Genomic DNA, 19381 nt, shown 5'->3' on the forward strand with positions numbered 1-19381 from the left:
ATCGTTCTGCTACAAACAATTCACCCTGTAAAGAGATCAGCTAGAAGAAGTTACCTTGTAGAGAGTTCAGCTACAAAGAAACCATCATGTAGAGAATTCAGCCGCAAACAAATCATGTATAGAGAGTTCAGCTACAAACAAATCTCCCTGTAGAGAGATCAGCTAGAAGAAGTTTCCTTGTAGAGAGTTCTGCTACAAACAAATCACCCTGTAGAAAGATCAGCTAGAAGAAATCACCTCGTAGAGAGTTCAGCTTCAAAGAAACAATCATGTGAGAGTTCAGGTACAAACAAATTGTCCTGTAGAGAGATCAGCTAGAAGAAGTTACCTTGTAGAGAGTTCAGCTACAAAGAAACCATCATGTAGATAGTTCAGGTACAAACAAATCACCCTGTAGAAAGATCAGCTATAGAAGAAATCACCTTGTAGAGAGTTCAGCTACAAAGAATCTATCGTGTAGAGAGTTTAACTACAAACAAATCACCCTGTAGAAAGATCAGCTATAGAAGAAATCACCTTGTAGAGAGTTCAGCTACAAAGAAACCATCATGTAGAGAGTTCAGCTACAAACAAATCGGCCTGTAGAGAGATCAGCTAGAAGAAATTACCTTGTAGAGAGTTCAGCTACAAAGAAACAATCATGTAGAGAGTTCAGCTGCAAACAAATCACCTGTAGAGAGTTCAGCTAGAAACAAGTCACCCTGTAGAGAGATCAGCTAGAAACAAGTCACCTTGTAGAGAGTTCAGCTAGAAGAAGTAACATTGTAGAGCTACAAAGAAGCTACCATGTAGAGTTCAGCTGCAAACAAATCACCCTGTAGAGAACTCAGCTACAAACAAATCGCCCTGTAGAAAGATTAGCTAGAAGAAGTTACTTTATAGGGAGTTCAGCTATGAACAGATCACCCTGTAGAGAGTTCAGCTACAAACAAATCACCCTGTAGAGAGTTCAGTTACAAAGAAACCACCATGTAGAGAGTTCAGCTGCAAAAAAAATCAATCACTCTGTAGAGAGTTCAGCTAGAAGAAGTCACCTTGTAGAGAGTTAAGCTGCAAATAAATCACCCTGTAGAGAATTCAGCTACAAACAAATCACCCTGTAGAAAGATCAGCTAGAAGAAGTTACCTTGTAGAGAGTTCAGCTACAAAGAAACCACCATGTAGAGAGTTCAGCTGCAAACAAATCACCTGTAGAGAATTCAGCTAGAAACAAGTCACCCTGTAGAGAGATCAGCTAGAAACAAGTCACCCTGTAGAGAGTTCAGCTAGAAGAAGTCACATTGTAGAGAGTTCAGCTACAAAGAAACTACCACGTAGAGAATCCAGCTGCAAACAAATCATCCTGTAGAGAGTTCAGCTAGAAGAAGTCACCTTTTAGAGAGTTCAGCTACAAAGCAACCACCATGTAAAGAGTTCAGCTGCAAAAAACTCAATCACCTTGTAGAAAGATCGGCTAGAAGAAGTTACCTTGTAGAGAGTTCAGCTACAAAGAAACCACCATGTAGAGAGTTCAGCTGCAAACAAATCACCTGTAGAGAGTTCAGCTAGAAACAAGTCACCCTGTAGAGAGTTCAGCTAGAAGAAGTCACATTGTAGAGAGTTCAGCTACAATGAAACTCCCATGTAGAGAGTTCAGCTGCAAACAAATCACCCTGTAGAGAACTCAGCTACAAACAAATATGCAGTGAAAAAGATCAGCTAGAAGAAGTTACCTTGTAGAGAGTTCAGCTACAACGAAACCACCATGTAGAGAGTTCAGCTACAAACAAATCACCTGTAGAGAGTTCAGCTAGAAACAAGTCACCCTGTAGAGAGATCAGCTAGAAACAAGTCACCTTGTAGAGAGTTCAGCTAGAAGAAGTCACATTGTAGAGAGTTCAGCTACAAAGAAACCACCATTTAGAGAGTTCAGCTGCAAACAAATCACACAGTAGAAAGTTCAGCTATGAACAGATCACCCTGTTGAGAGTTCAGTTAGAAACAAGGAATCCTGTAGAGAAATCACCTAGAAGTATCGCCTTGTAGAGTTCAGCTACAAACAAATCACCTGTAGAGAGTTCAGCTACAAACAAATCACCCTGTAGAGAGATCAGCTAGAAGAAGTTACCTTGTAGGGATTTCAGCTACAAACAAATCACCCTGTAGAGAGTTCAGCTACAAAGAAACTATTCTGTAAAGAGCTCAGCTGCAAACAAATCACTTGTACAGAATTCAGCTACAAACAAATCGCCCTGTAGAGAGATCAGCTAGAAGAAATTACCTTGTAGATAGTTCAGCTACAAACAAATCACCCTGTAGAAAGATCAGTTAGAAGAACTTACCTTGGAGAAAGTTCAGCTACAAAGAAACCATTTTGTAAAGAGCTCAGCTGCAAACAAATCACCTGTACAGAATTCAACTACGAACAAATCACCCTGTAGAGAGATCGGCTATAAGAAGTTACCTTGTAGATAGTTCAGCTACAAACAAATCTCCCTGTAGAGAGATCAGCTAGAAGAAATTACCTTGTAGAGAGTTCAGCTACAAAGAAACCACCATGTAGAGAGTTCAGCTGCAAAGAAATCACCCTGTAGAAAATTCTGCCAGAAACAAATTGCCCTGTAGAAAGATCAGTTAGAAGAAGTTATCTTTTAGAGAGTTCAGCTACAAAGAAACCATTCTGTAAAGAGCTCAGCTGCAAACAAATCACCTATACAAAATTCAGCTACAAACACATCACCTGTAGAGAGATCAGCTAGAAGAAGTTACCTTGTAGATCGTTCAGCTACAAACAATTCACCCTGTAGAGAGAGCAATTAGAAGAAGTCACCTTGTAGAGTGTTCAGTTACAAAGAAACCACCATGGAGATTTCTGTAATCAATATATGTGACCGGATTTGCGAAAAGGGGTCTTCCACACACATCCAATTCCGTAAATGTTGGAGACCATAACTCAGTGTTCAAGTAACATAATTATTAACCTGAACATTTCACCATGTATTCAGCTATAGTGGTGTTCACCACTGCCCAAATATCAAGGCAATAGCTCTTTCCAATCTGAAGTTATCAATTGTCAAAGTTGGCAAATTGGACCCCTTTTCGCAAATCCGGTCACATATGTATTATACAGTATATATAATTTGTACATTTACTGATAAAATATTTAAAGTACATCTACTTCATCTTTTCTTCTTCCTGTAGTAAAGAAAAAAACAGAGGTTAAAAAAGTCCCAAAGCTGGCCATAGGCCGGCTTTGGGGTATACAAATACAAAAAGAAATGAAATCTAATCCAAAACAGCCAAGCTGTAAAAAAAGTGTGCGGCCCTCAGAAAGGCTATGGTGAAAAAAGATGTGAAATCCAAGGTGGCGGCCAAGAAATGGCTGTGATGGTAGGTTAGTGGTAAAAATTTTAATAACGACAATTCAGGTGAATTTTTGTGAAGCGGCACAAAAATTCACCTGAATTGTCATTATTAAAATTTTTACCACTAACCTACCATCACAGCCATTTCTTGGCCGCCACCTTGGATTTCACATCTTTTTTCACCATAGCCTTTCTGAGGGCCGCACACTTTTTTTACAGCTTGGCTGTTTTGGATTAGATATAATAATCACGATGGTTAATCAAATGAAACTATATGGCTTCACATAAGAAACATACCTTTGTAACATACAATATGCTTGGGTAAATTAAGCTATCATTAAGTGCACCACACAACATTCGTTTCTGTAAATATATGTGAAAGTTGTAAAAAAATTGTGTTGTTGCCTCATATGGCTTCCCATAGCATCCAAATAAGGTGGACAGGAGACCAAGTTCTGCTCTGCTCATAACCAAATAGAACATCACTACTTGCAGTACTTGGAAATGCCGATGGTTATGTTTTGTGACCAGAACCACATAGTAACATGTTGTCAGGTAGTTGGTCGGTGTATGGTGTACATATTTGATGTGTTGTGGGAGTGTTCTATTGAAAGGTAACTTGATAGAATGGAAGATCTAGCAATTTTTACAGAAATCGATATCTCAAAATGAAACTCCTCCTTGACCACAATTTTTCACGCATGCGTAGACACACAGTACCTTTACCCATTAAATAAGTTTCAAACATCAGAACTGATATCCAGTCGGAAATAATAGCTGTGAAATCTGCTCCCAATTTCAAGTCCATATTCTGACCACAAGACACACCCACATGTTCTGTTACACATTTTAAAGCTCCTTTGTGACATTTACGACATCTCACACCATTTAAACATGAAAACAATGCTTCAAAGGGGAATTACTGTAAAAATTGACGTAAAACCTATTTTCGCGAGGACCCACCCACCAGGCTCAAAAATTTCATAGAAGGTGTTATTCAAGGTACATCAAGACACACGGTAGTGTGTCGTGCGGCCCAAGAAGCCGGCGCGCAACCCCGTGAGTATATTGACAGGAAGAAACAAAACGCAATTTTCGCACCTCCGTAGCTCTGTGCTGCCTGGATGAAACAAGACAAATTTTGCTGTGTACATTCCCTCCAACTTCAGCACTCCACATTCCAAATTTGAGCGAAATCGCTTCAGGCATTCCTGAGATATGCGACTTCAAAAATTGGCTTAGTTTCTTCGTTTTTTTTTCTTCCTCTTTTCGCACACTTACAAAAACTGCTATAAAACGCGAACGCGTTATCCGATTGCCTTGAAATTTGGCACACAGAAGGGGGGTATAAAGGCGCATCTCTGTACCAACTTTGGCTGGAATACCATACACAGACAAAGAGTTATGAGCGATTATGCACGAAAAATAACACCAACATGTTGTCACGCCTACAGGGTAAACCGCGTATGGGAAGAAGCTGAAAATCGGTGGGTGAATAGGTTAACTATTGAACCTCAAACCTTTTGTGGTTTGAAAGAAATCGAGCTAAAAACCAGGAAGATACAGCGAAAAAATCAACAGTGTGTAACAATTACGCAATCGAGATTAGCAAATTTTTATTATTATTATTATTATTATGCTTGCCACGCCTACCAGATAAATCACTTGGGGTAATGCATTGAAAATCGCTGTACAGATGGAGTTATCATCTTAGAAAGGCTCTTCAATGGTGTAGAAAAATCAGACTTAAAGCCACGGAGTTATAACACGAAATCCAACTTGGTGTAGCAAGTGCGAGATCGAGATACTCTAATAGAGCAGTCATCCTAATAGAGCAGTCACCCTGAACAGAATTCAAGAGATCAGTTAGAAATAAGTAACCTGTATAGAGATCAGCTACAAACAAATCACCCTGTAGAGAGTTCAGCTACAAACAATTCACCCTGTTCAGACATCAGTTAGAAGAAGTTTTCTTGTAGAGAGTTCAGTTACAAACAAATCACCCTGTTGAAAGATCAGCTAGAAGATGTCACCTTATGGATAGTTCAGTTAAAAAGAAACCACCATGTAGAGAATTCAGCTACAAACAATTCACCCTGTAAAGAGATCAGCTAGAAGAAGTTACCTTGTAGAGAGTTCAGCTACAAAGAAACCATTCTGTAAAGAGCTCAGCTGCAAACAAATCACCTATACAGAATTCAGCTACAAACAAATCACCCTGTAGAGAGATCAGCTAGAAGAAGTTACCTTGTAGATAGTTCAGCTACAAACAAATCATCCTGTAGAGAGATCAGCTAGAAGAAGTTACCTTGTAGATAGTTCAGCTACAAACAATTCACCCTGTACAGAGCTCAGTTAAAAGAGGTTTCCTTGTAGAGAGTTCAGCTACAGACAAATCACCCTGTAGAGAGATCAGTTAGAAGAAGTTACCTTGTAGATCGTTCAGCTACAAACAATTCACCCTGTAAAGAGATCAGCTAGAAGAAGTTACCTTGTAGAGAGTTCAGCTACAAAGAAACCATCATGTAGAGAATTCAGCCGCAAACAAATCATGTATAGAGAGTTCAGCTACAAACAAATCTCCCTGTAGAGAGATCAGCTAGAAGAAGTTTCCTTGTAGAGAGTTCTGCTACAAACAAATCACCCTGTAGAAAGATCAGCTAGAAGAAATCACCTTGTAGAGAGTTCAGCTTCAAAGAAGCAATCATGTGAGAGTTCAGGTACAAACAAATTGTCCTGTAGAGAGATCAGCTAGAAGAAGTTACCTTGTAGAGAGTTCAGCTACAAAGAAACCATCATGTAGATAGTTCAGGTACAAACAAATCACCCTGTAGAAAGATCTGCTATAGAAAAAATCACCTTGTAGAGAGTTCAGCTACAAAGAAACTATCATGTAGAGAGTTCAACTACAAACAAATCACCCTGTAGAAAGATCAGCTATAGAAGAAATCACCTTGTAGAGAGTTCAGCTACAAAGAAACCATCATGTAGAGAGTTCAGCTACAAACAAATCGGCCTGTAGAGAGATCAGCTAGAAGAAATTACCTTGTAGAGAGTTCAGCTACAAAGAAACCATCATGTAGAGAGTTCAGCTGCAAACAAATCACCTGTAGAGAGTTAAGCTACAAACAAATCTCCCTGTAGAGAGATCAGCTAGAAGAAGTCACCTTGCAGGGAGTTCAGTTACAAAGAAATAAACCATGTGGAGAGTTCAGCTGCAAACAAATCACCTGTAGAGAGTTCAGCTAGAAACAAGTCACCCTGTAGAGAGATCGGCTAGAAACAAGTCACCTTGTAGAAAGTTCAGCTAGAAGAAGTCACATTGTAGAGCTACAAAGAAACTACCATGTAGAGTTCAGCTGCAAACAAATCACCCTGTAGAGAACTCAGCTACAAACAAATCGCCCTGTAGAAAGATTAGCTAGAAGAAGTTACCTTGTAGAGAGTTCAGCTACAACGAAACCACCATGTAGAGAGTTCAGCTACAAACAAATCACCTGTAGAGAGTTCAGCTACAAAAAAGTCACCCTGTAGAGAGATCAGCTAGAAACAAGTCACCTTGTAGAGAGTTAAGCTAGAAGAAGTCACATTGTAGAGAGTTCAGCTACAAAGAAACCACGATTTAGAGAGCTCAGCTGCAAACAAATCACCCAGTAGAAAGTTCAGCTATGAACAGATCACCCTGTTGAGAGTTCAGTTAGAAACAAGGAATCCTGTAGAGAGATCACCTAGAAGTATCGCCTTGCAGAGAGTTCAGCTACAAACAAATCACCTGTAGAGAGTTCAGCTACAAACAAGTCACCCTGTAGAGAGATCAGCTAGAAACAAGTCACCTTGTAGAGAGTTCAGCTAGAAGAAGTCACATTGTAGAGAGTTCAGCTACAAAGAAACCACCATTTAGAGAGTTCAGCTGCAAACAAATCACCCAGTAGAAAGTTCAGCTATGAACAGATCACCCTGTTGAGAGTTCAGTTAGAAACAAGGAATCCTGTAGAGAGATCACCTAGAAGTATCGCCTTGTAGAGAGTTCAGCTACAAACAAATCACCTGCAGAGAGTTCAGCTACAAACAAATCACCCTGTAGAGGGATCAGCTAGAAGAAGTCACCTTGTAGAGAGTTCAGCTATAAAGAAACCACCATGTAGAGAATTCAGCTGCAAACAAACACCCTGTAGAGAACTCAGCTACAAACAAATCGCCCTGTAGAAAGATCAGCTAGAAGAAGTTACCTTGTAGGGATTTCAGCTACAAACAAATCACCCTGTAGAGAGTTCAGCTACAAAGAAACCAATTTGTAAAGAGCTCAGCTACAAACAAATCACTTGTACAGAATTCAGCTACAAACAAATCACCCTGTAGAGAGATCAGCTAGAAGAAATTACCTTGTAGATAGTTCAGCTACAAACAAATCACCCTGTAGAAAGATCAGTTAGAAGAAGTTACCTTGGAGAAAGTTCAGCTACAAAGAAACCATTTTGTAAAGAGCTCAGCTGCAAACAAATCACCTGTACAGAATTCAACTACGAACAAATCACCCTGTCGAGAGATCAGCTATAAGAAGTTACCTTGTAGATAGTTCAGCTACAAACAAATCTCCCTGTAGAGAGATCAGCTAGAAGAAATTACCTTGTAGAGAGTTCAGCTACAAAGAAACCACCATGTAGAGAGTTCAGCTGCAAACAAATCACCCTGTAGAAAATTCTGCCAGAAACAAATTGCCCTGTAGAAAGATCAGTTAGAAGAAGTTACCTTTTAGAGAGTTCAGCTACAAAGAAACCATTCTGTAAAGAGCTCAGCTGCAAACAAATCACCTATACAGAATTCAACTACAAACACATCACCCTGTAGAGAGATCAGCTAGAAGAAGTTACCTTGTAGATCGTTCAGCTACAAACAATTCACCCTGTAGAGAGAGCAATTAGAAGAAGTCACCTTGTAGAGTGTTCAGTTACAAAGAAACCACCATGGAGATTTCTGTAATCAATATAATATTATGTGACCGCATTTGCGAAAAGGGGTCTTCCACACACATCCAATTCCGTAACCGTTGGAGACCATAACTCAGTGTTCAAGTAACATATTAACCTGACAATTTCACCACGTATTCAGCTATTGTGGTGCTCACCACTGTCCAAAATTCAAGGCAATAGCTCTTTCCAATCTGAAGTTATCAATTGTCAAAGTTGGCAAATTTGATGTGTGTGGAAGACCCCTTTTCGCAAATCCGGTCACATATGTATTATACAGTATATATAATTTGTACATTTACTGATAAAATATTTACAGTACATCTACTTCATCTTTTCTTTTTCCTGTAGTAAAGAAAAAAACATAGGTTAAAAAAGTCCCAAAGCTGGCCATAGGCCGGCTTTGGGGTATACAAATACAAAAAGAAATGAAATCTAATCCAAAACAGCCAAACTGTAAAAAAAGTGTGCAGCCCTCAGAAAGGCTATGGTGAAAAAAGATGTGAAATCCAAGGTGGCGGCCAAGAAATGGCTGTGATGGTAGGTTAATGGTAAAAATTTTAATAATGACAATTTAGGTAAATTTTGTGAAGCGGCACAAAAATTCACCTGAATTGACGTTATTAAAATTTTTACCATTAACCTACCATCACAGCCATTTCTTGGCCGCCACCTTGGATTTCACATCTTTTTTCACCATAGCCTTTCTGAGGGCCGCACACTTTTTTTACAGCTTGGCTGTTTTGGATTAGATTATATTTAAATTGACAAATGACCCTTATACATCACATAATGACCGATATATCAAGCTTTTAGTGATAAAATCCTGCAAAAGTGATGAAACCTATATACATTATCTACAGTAGCTATACCCCATCTTACAAGAGTGCACTTTTGTGAAGGAGTTACACTAATACTTTTAAACTAAAGTGAAGGAGTTGAAGGCCACCGCTCAGGTGAGCATGGGAATATGAAGGGATGGTCAATGACCTGGGACCAGAGGAGGTTGAGCATGCATCTTGAGAGCTGCTTTTGAACTAGTGCAACTTTGTCACCTCATGAAGTTCTAAAAGGATACTTTAAATATTCATATCAGTGTGTCTGAAGTCATTATACTTAGTATCCCGAGATACCTGAGTATATCCCAGGACGTCTCATAGCATGGATCCACTAGATCCTACAATTCTAAGTATGTCGAGATACCTGAGTACATCCCAGGATGTCTGATAGTGGGAAGCTTCTAGATCCTATAATACTTAGTATCCCAAGATACCTGGGTACATTCTGGATGTCTGATAGCAGAGAGCCTCTAGATCTTGCAATACTTAGTATCCCGTAATGTGCATGAGCATGATCCTCCCACACAAAGTTCTTTATATTATGTATGTATAACATCTTGCCACATACAGTATGAAAAATTCTGTTTCGTGTTAGGTATTACAGTTGGCATTTGGCTACACCAATCTATTTTATTATTTCAACAACCACTTCCATCGGTATGTTATAGCAGTGTGTCAGTATACACTTTGTGGTAATGTCTTTACTGCATTTAGTTTGTACAAGAACCTTATGCCCAAAGAAAGTTCAAACAAGATTTTCATGGTTATGGTGTCGATCTCAGGACAGCAGTATGGATAAAAAGGAGGTAACACATACAGTGACTATTAATTTTGTGAAACACTTGCTATCATAAATACTCTAGACGAACAGTCAAAGTCACTCTGCTGAAACATTTGTAGGATGACATGCCCGCTATTCGTCATCAACTCTCTGCTAGTATGTCAAGTGACAAATAAAAGGCAAGTGCGAGGCAGGGGTCAATAAGAGAAGGAGAGGTCAATGAAGAGGAGACACCACAAGTAGTTATGCCTTACATCTGACCAACTGGTATGTGGGTAAGCAACATAAAACAAGTTTTATGTGTATTCTGATCTTAACGTTTAGGTTTAAAAGATGGAAAACCAGATTTTCACTGACAACTAAAATTAAAGTAACACACACATTAGGATAGTCAATGTGATTGTATACATTTAAATGTTGTAATTGCATATGATGTAATCTTCTATTGATGTAAGTGTGTGTAACTGATTTACAATATATTCTGTATGTGTGCTTGTAATATAATATTTAGAATTTGTACATGTTATGGCTCTGTGTTAACTATCTATTCATACATCTTGTTCGTTAACTTAAAATGTAACAAATGGCGAGGAGTAGTTTAGTTGGTTTGCAACAATTGCAAGCGCTTTCGCACAGACCACATTGCTAAAGCTGGCAGAAGCAAAGCTCCTGGAAAGAGGACACAGCAGAGTCACAACAGTCATAAGAAAGAGTCCTCAGAAAAAAAGTCTGGCAAATGCAATGGATGGAGTGGATCACATTAACAATGATGACCTCCGACAGCTGAACACTGAGCCTTCAGATGAAGATTCCACTGCCGACATAATCCACGTACATTCAGTCTCATCAACAGTTCCTGAAAGCTACAAAGTGCCTGTTTAATAACTGAATGGAAATCACCTAGTGATGGAACTTGACACAGGAGCAGCAGTATATATCTTTGGTCAGTGAGAAGACATGGTCCAATAAATTGAACAGTCCTACATGTACACTGAAAACCACCTCGCTTAAATTGCATAGTTATCCTGACAGGAAGCTGCAAGTGTTGGGCTACTGCAAGCAATGTAGCGCTGATTAGATGACTAGTCTCTGTCTTCACATCTTGCAATTGCAAGCCTTCATGATCATGCTTCCAAACATATTATTTTGTGGTTATAGCTATAGCCAAATCATTAATCACAATGACTTCATTTTTATGAATAATTGTACTGACTGTTCTATTAGGATAGTTCGACGTTTAGCAGGAGCTAGTGCTGCAGCTCAAAGCCTGTATCTTGTAGCTGTGTAATGTAGCTAATGCATTTAGCATGCTTCCTTTAAACAATACCCACACAGAAAACCTAGAAAATCTTACAGTAAGGTCTGTATACAATGGCTTCAATTATCGCCTATAAGCCACAGCAACCACCGTAACCATCGCATTAAAAGCTGGAAGCACTTAAAAATATAAACTTTGCAAATTGGAATTCATTAATTCCAACTTCCAAATACTATATCTATGCAAAGCATAAAACTTTAGCGCTTGGCGCGCGCAGCGCGCCAAGCGCTAAAGTTTTATGCTTTGCATAGATATAGTATTTGGATGGCGGAGTGATCCCTGCATCCAGGACACCTTGATAATCAGGAAACTTTTGGTTGGTCCAAAAAGGTGTCCTTGATACACAGGTTTAGCTGTACACTTTTAATTATTTCCCCTCACATGAGTAGCAATTTCAGGAAGACACACCAGTTCCACTCAGCAAGCTGTTCCCTCTGTTTTCAATTTTGTAGTCAATGGGAAGGGATCTTTTGTAGTTAATTGATCATATGATATAGTCGAGGAAGATACGTTGTATGGACTATGCACCATGTGTACTAAATATATTGCTTATAAGGTTTTAGTGTACTAATAAGTGTAGGCTGTTACTTTTTATCATACAGGAAGATGAAGAAACATACAGTGATGAGGATGCAAATCTTGAAGTAATGTGATTTGTAACTACATTGTGCAGATCTTGCTTGTAACTGATAACCTGTGATGCGGCACTGTTAAGAGTTATTAATCTCCTATTAATATCAATATTGTTAAAATATGGCTGATAACTGATTTCCAATTATTTACTGGTTAATTGGTGCATCACTGCTCATATATAACTGTTGACCAAACTGCATGCAATAGAATATCTACTCATTACTGTGTTATGGTATACACTGTAATTGGTGAAGTATTTCTCCAGAAAATTTGAAATTTGGTATATCCCTTAAACCATCTATGTGTAGTATACCTAATATAACTATATTTGTTGTTCATTATGAAATATTATATGTTTTTATAGTGAGTACATATTGCATCAATCCGTCAGGGATGTTTGAGCATGTTAAAGAGATTTCCTGTATTTGCTACAGTACTCGTATCTCTTTAAGCATTCTGATAGCAAATTTAGAGTGGATGCAGGTTGGAATACATATATTCCCACACACAGTTATTGCTGCTAAGTATTATAAATGCTTACCTAGTACCTAGCTATAACTGCTACATACATATCTCTATGCATGGCTGCAGGTGGTAGCTATTAGCTATTATTATGGTAGATATTATTAAATTCACCTTGGCAGACATAGTCAAGCCCAAAGGTATGTTCATTGTGATGTGAACCTCTTCCAATAGTTGCTATGTAGAATTTTATGCTGACTGACTGGCTGCTTTGTGTTCCCTCACTTTCCAATAACAGTCCCAGGTGTCAATTTTCAGTGGTGCATATATACGGTTTCCTCTCCGCTGAGTATCAAAAATTATCCATATTTTCTGTAGTGACTGGACTCATTGCATTGGTGTTTCTCTACTTTTATTCATCTATAATGCTGCATAGTAACCTGAAGTCCTGAACATAGCTAAAATGAAGGATAATGGAACTTGCCTATTTGTTAATAATTATTATAGTATGTATACACTGAGCTGGGTACTTAGAAAACAGGTAAGAACAAAAGGTAGATGTTTTCTGAAAGAGATATACCATTTCAGGCAACCAGATGATTAGTAGTGACAGGAAAGTTGTCCAGAGCAGAGTCGACATGTGCAGTTTATGGGGAATTTTTATTGACCATAAACAATTATGTCAGGAATTTAAATGAAAATGTTTTGAAGTAGTTTTAGCAGGTCAAACAATACTACAAATGAGCCAAATTTCAAAAATTTATGTAATTCCATCCAAGAGTTATTAATTGTTTTAGAGGATCCAGTTCAACACGTATATACTATAGTTGGGGCATGTGTTCAGACACTACATTGGTATGCCAGGTGTCATTCTTCTTCTGATGTGGTATGCCCTTTTTGAGTCATACAATAGTATGTTATAAAAAGTAAACAACAAAAATTAGACAAGTATACAGAGAAATGCACAGTAGAGATATAGTACTTCTTATTGTTTTACTGTGATCGAATATCGTGCACTACTCCAGCTTGTTTCAGTACTTTTTATTGATGTGTTATGGTCCCTACTCTAGTTGAAAATTCCAAATCTTTCTGTGTACTTGTTTGTTAACTTTTTTTTTGTAAATAATTATTAAGACTGGTGAACTCACGCATACTGCATCTGAATGGCACCGCGCAGCCCAATTATCGTCTGAAAAGTGAAGTAACCATTATGCTTCGTTGTCGGCCATGTTCAACCTGTTACGCAGTATTTCGAAACAAGAAACTGTTCAAAAAGCACCTCTGCAATCGCCAAATCAACACTTTAGACTATCAGGCTTTAGTGATCACCTTAAAGATTTAAAGCAAAGGCAAGTCACTGTAAAGAGGCACCTTTGCATGCTATCGTCAAATCAACACTTTTCGCTGTCAGCAAAGATGAATGGGAAACAAAAGAGGACACTGGTAAGTCCATGAAGAATGCATTGTACATACTGCGGTATGCCAAAAGGCACCTCTTGGGCCAAAGCAACATCGAACAGTGAAAAAATCAAGCCCGTAGCCTTAGCCGTTATTGAGTTATGCTTGTCTGAAGACATCAGTCAGTCAGTAGAAAATTCCATTAAATCAATTATTTTCAAAATTCCATAGCAACTTGTTGAAAGCATTTCGGGTCAATCTGAAACCTTGTTTGGGCTTAGTTTCACCTAACCATTACTGCCTCATTGTCATCACGGGAAATTGAGACTGTTTTTTGGGTGATAATATTTTGTGGGCCATGCCTACTCCTTTGTGGTCCCTACTATACAGCAATATCATACTGTATGATACTAACATACTGTATGATTAGGGAACAAAAAAAAATTATTAGCTAACAAGGAAATAGCTAAAAAGTAGTGAAACAAAAGAGGTTGTCTATACCTGCAGTTTTATTAGCTAGTTAACTCGGTCATGGTTATAGGCTGAAGTATAGGGATTAAAATTCTAATGTCCACTATTATATTTGCAACCTTTTCCCCCTCCTTTTTAGCTGTATATTCCCTTGTTTCATACCTTTTTTGGTTGATCACTAATCCTGCTTAGATTCCACAGTTCTCCTTCAATCTGCTTGTTGTAATAATTCCTACTAGCTTGTATAATACCTAACTTTTATATTGTATAGGTTGAGACATGTTCAAAGTGCTTTGAGTTGTTTCCAATTTTCGAACTGCCTGAGCATTTGGAAGTTTGTGATGGGTAGGTATTGCATACAAATTACATGGAGTATCAGAATGATATAATTTTATTCTATTTTTATATGCACATGTAGTATTGGAGATAGTGATGAAGATTTATTAATACCATTTCCATCAAGACGAAATCAAGGACAACCTGGACAGAATGAGGTTTCAGAGACCCAAGATGTAGACAGAAGGTCGAGGGAAGTCACTGAGAGTAGGTCAAGGGGAAATGTAGAGAGACAGTTAAGGGGAGATGAAGATAGGATATCAAACAGAGGTGCAGAGAGGAGATCAAGGGGAGATGAAGAGAGGAGATCAACCAGAGGTGCAGAGAGGAGATCAAGAGGAGATGAAGAGAGGGTATCAACCAGAGGTGCAGAGCGGAGATCAAGGGGAGATGCAGAGAGGAGGTTGATTGGATTTGATCATTATTTTACAATTCACTGTTTGGACTAATTGCATGCACTTCAGCACACACATATTCTGGAAATCATACAATTAAAACAATGCACTATATAAATTGAAATACAGACACACATACAAATAATATAATAAAATTAATGCAACCTCGTTTCACATAAAAATAATAAACCAAGCTAAGAGTTAAGGATGCATTAATGTTTTTATAGTCTAAGAGTACATTCACATCTTTGCAGGTCAAGGGAAAATGAAGATAGGAGGAATAGGGAAGATGAAGAAAGAAGGTCCAGGGAAGATGAAGTGAGGAGTTCAAGGGAAAATGAAGTGAGGAGTTCAAGGGAAGATGAAGAGAGGAAGTCAAGGGAAGATGAAGAGAGGTCAAGGGAAGACGAAGAGAGGATGTCAAGGGAAGATGTAGTACAAATAAGGTAAAAGCTAAGGTGTATACATTGTTAACTTTAATAATTGATAGTAGTGATGAGAGTGATAGTGGACCTTATACGAGTGATGGAAATCAGTATCAAAGTGATAACAGGTAACTTAAATATAGTGTAGCCATGCCACTTTTTATGATACATTGTCAGTGGTATAATTCTACTAAGTGTTGATGAGCAAGAGACAGATGAGTGTATATTGCTACAAACTTGTAGTAATAGTGTAGAAAATACTGGAAATCCTGACCCTCAAAATTTTAACAAGTATAATATTATAAGCAATACCGTAATTAAGTTTTTATTGTGCTTTTGTTCACTAGCATACAGTCAATCATACAGCATCTTCAATCATCTTTAAATGATGAACTCAGCATTGACATTCGACGCAGCAACTTATTAAAGGATGCTTTAAAAGAAGCAAAGAAGAAGAAGTTTGATCCAATGAAGTCTCTAATGGTAATGTACAATCCATGTATGCTTGTTAGTTAACATGAGACTGATTTAGGTCACATTTGTTGGTGAGGCTGGAATAGACTATGGCGGCCCAAAACGTGAATTCTTTCGTTTGCTAATTAAAGCATTCAAAGAATCAGACATCATGTATGGTGGGATGAAGAAGTTTCTCACTGGTAATGTTCCAGCAATCCAGGTAATTCTGCACAGAAATTTCTGGTGTGTCTATACTTCAAATATTCTCCAAGGCTGGGCATTTCAAAGCAATGGGATGTTATGCTGGAATGTCCATTGCTCAAGGTGGGCCAGGATTTCCTATCCTTGCTGATGCTCTATTTCGTTACATGACCACTGGTCAGACAACCGGAATTAAAGTGCCAAGTGAACACTTACCACTGCAACTCCAATCTGTTGTTGCTGAGGTACTTGGCTATAAGTTTCTGTACCTGCAATATATGCTATAATTTTGCATATAGATTGAAGCTGCAAATACAGATGAACAGTTATGTGACATTTTTAAAGAGCCTGAAAATGAATTTCTGTTGCTAGAGACTGGCTGCCACATGCTAACTACTGCTTTAAAGATACAAGATAAACATAGCATTGTATCTTTATTAATTGATTATCACTGTGTCATTAAGCCAAAGGCAGCCATTGACCAATTTATTGAAGGGCTGCACTGCAGTGGTGTCATGCATTATGTTAAGCACTACCCGGAAATAATGGAGCCTCTATTTTGTAAACCAAAGATACCACTGACTGCAGGTTAGCACAAATCACATTGAGTATTTTTTAATAAATTTATACCTCCACATGTATTTTTAAAGTAATGTTAAAAGGAATGTTTAGCACATCCTTTTCAGAAGATAGCAACCCACTCAGAGCAACAGAGGAGCAATCATATATATATTTTGTTGACTTCCTGGACAGATGTGAAGGTGAATGTGTATAATAACTTATAACCATTGTTTATACACATGTACATACACTGATTGTAGCTGGTGAAGGCATATGTAAGCTGGAGGAAGTGTTGATCTTCTGCACTGGTGCAGACTGCGTACCACCCTTAGGATTTAATAAAAAGATTGACCTTGTCTTCTTGGGCTCCCAACAATATTTGCCAACTGCATCTACCTGTTTGTTGATTCTGAGGATACCTACATGCTACCAGGATGCAGATTTGTTTAATGAATAGATGGAGATGGGTTTGAAAGGGGGTCAGCATAATTTTGGAGTTGTGTAGCCAACTTTTAGCAATCTAAATAATATTGAAATGATTACTGTTACAACCACTTTATGTTACTATACATGAATCATCAACTTATTGCAAAGTAGTTATAGTATAGTAACTAAAAGATTTTGTATGGTGCATCTAGATAAAAAATTATAATTAAGTTTATAAAGCTACAGATGTTATAGCTCAATAGCAGAAGTGTTATGCTTCACAGGTGCTGCTATATGCTGTGAAGCTTTAAAATATAAAAGTAATTGTTTTAATTGGGAATTGATAGTTCTTACACTTAAGCTTAGTTTTGTATTCATATATATTTTGTTGACTTCCTAGACAGATGTGAAGACCATGAAAATGCATAATAACTTAGTAGTGGATTGAGGGGTTGCACTGGTTTCAATGGAAAGCACCATTTGAAATGATGTGCATGCCTCAAATCTATTTACGATTCGGGTAGGTGGTACAAATCACTAAGAGATTTAACTAATGGAGCTTTCTATTGGTCAAACTTCATATATTTACCTTGAAATTGCTCAAAACATGTGTTGAGCGCCTCTAAAAGTATTTACTATTTTAATTAGCACAATTGCTATTTCGGTTCAAAGCTTTCTGCAAAGGCTAGATTCAACTTTGAAACAATGTTGTGGGGTGATTTTATTGACTATCATTGCTGCTATAGATTATATTTGAGTAGTTAACATTCAGCCTAACAACTCCAGCTGGATTAGTCACTGCAAACTTCCTGAACCTGAAACCCCTCTGAAAATTTCGAGATCCGTCACTGCAACCATTCTTATATACATGTATGTATACTGATTTGAACTAGTGAAGGCATATGGAAGCGTTGATCTTTTGTACTGGTACAGACTGTATCCCACCATTAGGATCTAATAAAAAGATTGATCTTGAATGTCTTCTTGACTTCCCAACAATATTACCAACTGCATCTACCTGTTTGTTAATTTACATGGATGTGTTGTGGTAGGAAAATATTAACACTGCATAATATATTACATACATGACCTATTGACCTCGTAAAGGGTGTAATAGAGATGATTATAGACTATAGGATACGCATCAAATTTTGAGAGAAAAAACCTTTTTCTGTTCTATATCTGAAGGTATGTAGTGCTAACTTCAGAGCATGCCATGCATTATATATATGCACAAAACACCGGTTTAATTGATAAATGCTTGTATATACAACAAACATACACCAGTTAGATCCTTGTCATTGAGCTACTTTGTTTAGCATGATGTATCTAATATATAGCATGCTGTGGTCAGCAACATGATATGTGGATCATGACTTCTGAATCAAATCTAGTACTGTATAATTATCATTAACTATATAGTATAGTAACTGTAATTGTAATGGATAGAGGCATAGCTTGTACATTCAAATCAAGCTATACACAATTTACCCACTTATATCATGTATAGGGATGTTCCGATGGGCTTTCCAGGGGTTTCAGGAAACTGTAATTTTCAATAGCAAGCAAAGCCCAGGCCAGTGTGTTACTGTTAATTTTCTTGGCAACCGCACAAATCAACACAGGTACATCAAAATGTATTATTGCTATTACAGTGGAGGATCTGGAGGAGTACAGTCCCACCTCCTCCCCCAAACAAAAATATTTGGTTACACAAGTTCGAGATATACTCTAATAGAAAAGTCACCACATTAAAACCCTCTACAGTTGCAGCACCTTCATCTGACGTGGTACTACCTCCTGAGGGTTACTAGTCCTGCCCCCGGTGGATTTTCCTGCACTAGACTCAAGTGCCTGAGTGGTGTGCAGACATCCCTGTGCTGGCTCACTGGGTGGCAATAGCTGTATTTTGTACAGCTGCATGAGGCTTTAATTTGCTTTTGTGTGTGCATGTGGTGTGTGTATGTGTAGTGTGTGTGAGAGAGAGAGATCATCAGGCATAATATTTAGGTCAGTTCAGTAGCTAGACTACAAGTAGACCATAATATGTAGCATCCAGAGTACAGGACTTATGTCTTCATCAATGCATGGAGCACCTGGATCTACTTAGACTGCTTTGCAGTGGAAACTATCTTTGAAAAATAAAATTCTAGGCATGCTCCTGATGCTTTATAATTATTATAGTGTCTGTCCAGCAGATATTTGCATGCACTGGTCATGATTTACACTGTAGGGAGAGTTGTCATCAATCACTAGCTGATTGGGTAGCACTGGTGACCCGTTTTGCAGTAAACAGAACCCGAGCAGCAACTTTTCAAATAGGTATAGCTTGACCGAAACAGAAATATAATATCTAGATACACAATAG

At 38.1% G+C, this 19381-nt stretch overlaps 1 protein-coding gene and 1 long non-coding RNA gene across 3 annotated transcripts in view; both read left to right on the forward strand.

Moving 5' to 3' along the window:
- Positions 1 to 17165, forward strand: part of LOC136259293 (uncharacterized) — a 37950-nt gene extending 20785 nt beyond the window's left edge. Inside the window, exons 2-13 of the mRNA XM_066052782.1 lie at positions 11852 to 11893; positions 14485 to 14558; positions 14632 to 14952; positions 15199 to 15390; positions 15438 to 15497; positions 15547 to 15660; positions 15717 to 15852; positions 15902 to 16045; positions 16098 to 16271; positions 16326 to 16614; positions 16677 to 16787; positions 16848 to 17165. Of these exons, the coding sequence (XP_065908854.1) occupies positions 11852 to 11893; positions 14485 to 14558; positions 14632 to 14952; positions 15199 to 15390; positions 15438 to 15497; positions 15547 to 15660; positions 15717 to 15852; positions 15902 to 16045; positions 16098 to 16271; positions 16326 to 16614; positions 16677 to 16787; positions 16848 to 17044 (1854 nt within the window). The 3' untranslated portion in view covers positions 17045 to 17165. The remainder of the gene's footprint in view (positions 1 to 11851; positions 11894 to 14484; positions 14559 to 14631; positions 14953 to 15198; positions 15391 to 15437; positions 15498 to 15546; positions 15661 to 15716; positions 15853 to 15901; positions 16046 to 16097; positions 16272 to 16325; positions 16615 to 16676; positions 16788 to 16847) is intronic.
- Positions 9748 to 10509, forward strand: LOC136258183 (uncharacterized). Of its 2 annotated transcripts, none has more exons than XR_010702608.1 (4): positions 9748 to 9807; positions 9865 to 9956; positions 10014 to 10206; positions 10256 to 10509. It is a non-coding gene; the product is annotated as an uncharacterized lncRNA (long non-coding RNA). The 2 variants fall into 2 exon arrangements; XR_010702609.1 differs by having other exon boundaries at positions 10014 to 10198.
- Positions 17166 to 19381: the final 2216 nt, after the last annotated feature.

The sequence above is a fragment of the Dysidea avara genome, chromosome 6, assembly GCF_963678975.1.
Source record: "Dysidea avara chromosome 6, odDysAvar1.4, whole genome shotgun sequence".
NCBI classification, from domain to species: Eukaryota; Metazoa; Porifera; class Demospongiae; order Dictyoceratida; family Dysideidae; genus Dysidea; species Dysidea avara.